The sequence below is a fragment of the Halyomorpha halys genome, unplaced genomic scaffold (genome assembly GCF_000696795.3).
Source record: "Halyomorpha halys isolate HHAL.00 unplaced genomic scaffold, Hhal_1.1 Scaffold426.1, whole genome shotgun sequence".
Lineage (NCBI taxonomy): Eukaryota > Metazoa > Arthropoda > Insecta > Hemiptera > Pentatomidae > Halyomorpha > Halyomorpha halys.
The window spans coordinates 217,041-219,837 of NW_027108013.1; the positions used below are offsets into that span (position 1 = coordinate 217,041).

The 2,797-nt window shown below is 33.0% G+C and overlaps 1 protein-coding gene and 1 long non-coding RNA gene across 2 annotated transcripts; both read left to right on the forward strand.

Annotated features, from left to right (window-relative positions):
• Position 1: 1 nt before the first annotated feature.
• On the forward strand, positions 2-385 carry LOC136795529 (uncharacterized). The gene is made up of 3 exons (XR_010843153.1): positions 2-70; positions 146-226; positions 308-385. It is a non-coding gene; the product is annotated as an uncharacterized lncRNA (long non-coding RNA).
• Positions 386-1,431: 1,046 nt separating this feature from the next.
• Positions 1,432-1,970, forward strand: LOC106682584 (ankyrin repeat domain-containing protein 29-like). The gene is made up of 2 exons (XM_014423521.1): positions 1,432-1,667; positions 1,739-1,970. Exons 1-2 carry the CDS (start codon positions 1,432-1,434, stop codon positions 1,968-1,970), a joined length of 468 nt encoding a protein of 155 aa, XP_014279007.1.
• Positions 1,971-2,797: the final 827 nt, after the last annotated feature.

The following is a 2,797-nucleotide window of genomic DNA, read 5'->3' on the forward strand; positions in this document are numbered from 1 at the left end:
AAAAGTGTATGATAGTGGTTAATGAGAAATATTTTTGACTGTAATTTTTAATAGATTTTTGACTTATTGGGTAATTAAACAAATGTGAGATATAATGATTAACAAAAAAATTTAGTTTACCTAATGGTTTTAATGTTGTTCATAGATAAAAGTGTTTTGACCTGGGCAGAATAGCCTGTATGAAGTGTTTGGAATGATTAAATAATATGTTTCAAAGTGAATTAAGGTAAGGTAAATTATAAATAATAATGTTAAATATTTAAAATGGTTGTAGGATCACACATATAATGGAAACTTTTTGTAGTAGATTGTCCCTGAAGATGGCCGAATTGGCCGAAACGTTGGACGTGTAAAAACAATAAAAGTTTTGAGACTATAATTTGGATAATGTTTTGAATTATTTAGTAAAAAATTGCCAGTCTCAAGAAAGAATTTTTATGATTATAAATAAATTATTTTTTTCTTCCGTTCAATGTTATATTTTTGTCAATACATGTTGTGATTTTAGAAACTGAAACACTAATTCTATTGTTTTATCATCGTCTCCCAGGGTTTTTGAAATATCTGGGTTTAGTCCTATGCTATTGAGATGTGGTGTGATGAACCAGTAAGTACCAATGTGCCTCATAGATATTTTTTCGACTACGATGTCACCAATAAAATTTGGAAAGTAATAAATGGTATTTAAAATAAAAATATAAGGCAAAATTCTTAATGAAAATAAATTTTCCCAATTTTTTTTGTATAGTAAACAATATGTAGGAAACAATTTTTTTTACCAGTGTATTAGATTTTTTCTATATTTTCCTCCCAAGAAAATGCTTTGAATATTATGAGAACGCTATTTCCAAATTTACCATAATTGGCCAATGCAAAAGTGTACCATGGAATTTGTATATAAAAAAAAACTCAAGGAATAATCATCGTTATTGGAAAATCTCTTATCACTGTGGGGTTCTCATTTAGCCCTTTAAATGATGGGCAAGTAATTCTAAAATTACTGCACTGAAAATGATAAAATATTGCAGTTTTGGAGTTATTGTAATTACCCCATCTCACCCTAAACTATCATGCTTGTATTTATTTATTAAATTAACTTTTCAATGGTGATAGTAAACCTCAGAAGCTTTAAAAGCTCTAACCTGTAGAACTAGAGTCATCAATCTTTTTTATTTATGGGTACATTTATAGCTTATTTTTCAGGTGGCGGGTGCCAAGTGATTTTTTTTTTTTTACTTTATTTTGTGTTTTTGGATGATCACTCCCTATTGAGCCAAAAATGTAATGCTACAAAAAAAAAAAGAATAAAAAATTTCACATGACCTTAAAATAGCAAGCATTTTCATGTTTTGTAGCTCCGAAATCATATAAAGAGACTCTCTAATATGTTATAAATCTGAAAATACAATTCAAGCTTTTTATAATCCATTAATGGTAGCATCTAGTACTGGCCACTTGGATGTTGTGAAACTTCTCATCAGCCGAGGAGGAATGCTCAATGATACTGATAACGATGGAAACACAGTCCTACATTATGGAGCAAGGGAAGGGCATATCGGTGTGGTGAGAGCACTTTTGGAACTAGGTGCAAATCTATCAGCAAAGGGTGAAGAAGGCAAAAAGTCATTAATGGAAGCATCATTGATGGGCAATTCAGATGTTGTGAAGTTTCTAATATCCCAAGGAGCACCTCTCAATGATAGCGATAACTATGGAAATATGTCTCTACATTATGCAGCACTAGAGCTGACGTGACAGTGCTGTTAGAACATGGGGCAGATTTAAGAGCTAAAGCAGAAAGACATTTGAATGTTGTGAAGTTTCTCATTGTTTGTGGAGCAACATTCAATGATAGAGATAACTATGGAAACACTGTTATGCATCTTGCACCACAAGAAGGTAATGTGGTGACAGAGCTGGTACGAGGGGCCCATCTTAGTGCTAAAGAAGAAATGGTAGAACACCACTGATGGAATCATCATTTAGGGGCCATTTGAGTGTGGTGAAGATACTCATTGACCGAGGAGCGCCTCTCAATGTTGATGATGAAGATGGAAACACAACCCTACATTATGCAGCACAAGGAGGGAATGTTGGCGTGGTTACAGTGCTGTTGGAACATGGAACAAATCTGAGAGCTGAGGGAGAAGATGGAAGAAGACCACTAATGGAAGCATAATTAAGGAGGCATTTGAGTGTTGTAAAGCTTCTCCTTAACCAAGGAGTAACACTCAATGATATCGATAATGGTGGATCAACAGTGCTACATTACGCAGCTCAGGGAAGGCACGTTGGCGTAGTGACAGAGCTATTGGCACATGGGGCCATTTTGGAGTTGTAAAGCTTCTCATTGACCAAGGAGCTCCCCTCAGTACTAGAAACGAAGACGGATATACTGCTATGGATTATGGATGGCATTTTAAGCATGTAATTGATTACTTTAAATTGAAAGGTGGGCTTCGGCAGTTCGGGTATTGACACCTATAATGTTAATAGCCAATCCCCTTCAAAGGTCCACTCCCTGTATCTTCATTCAGTGTTCTTCAAACATTAAAATATATTATATTAAATTATGAGAATGCTGTGTTTCTTAAAACAAGATATAGTTTGTGTATTGCTGTATATTACACTGTATTCCTGATGAATAAAATTGAACAAGATTTAGTTATTGAGTTTTTAAAAATTAAATATTTTTATTTTTGTTACATGATTTGTCTTAAAATTTAGTTAAAAGAATTAGTAAAGAAAAATAGATGTGAAGTGATGACTATATTTTTTATAATTTTAATTAATTTCA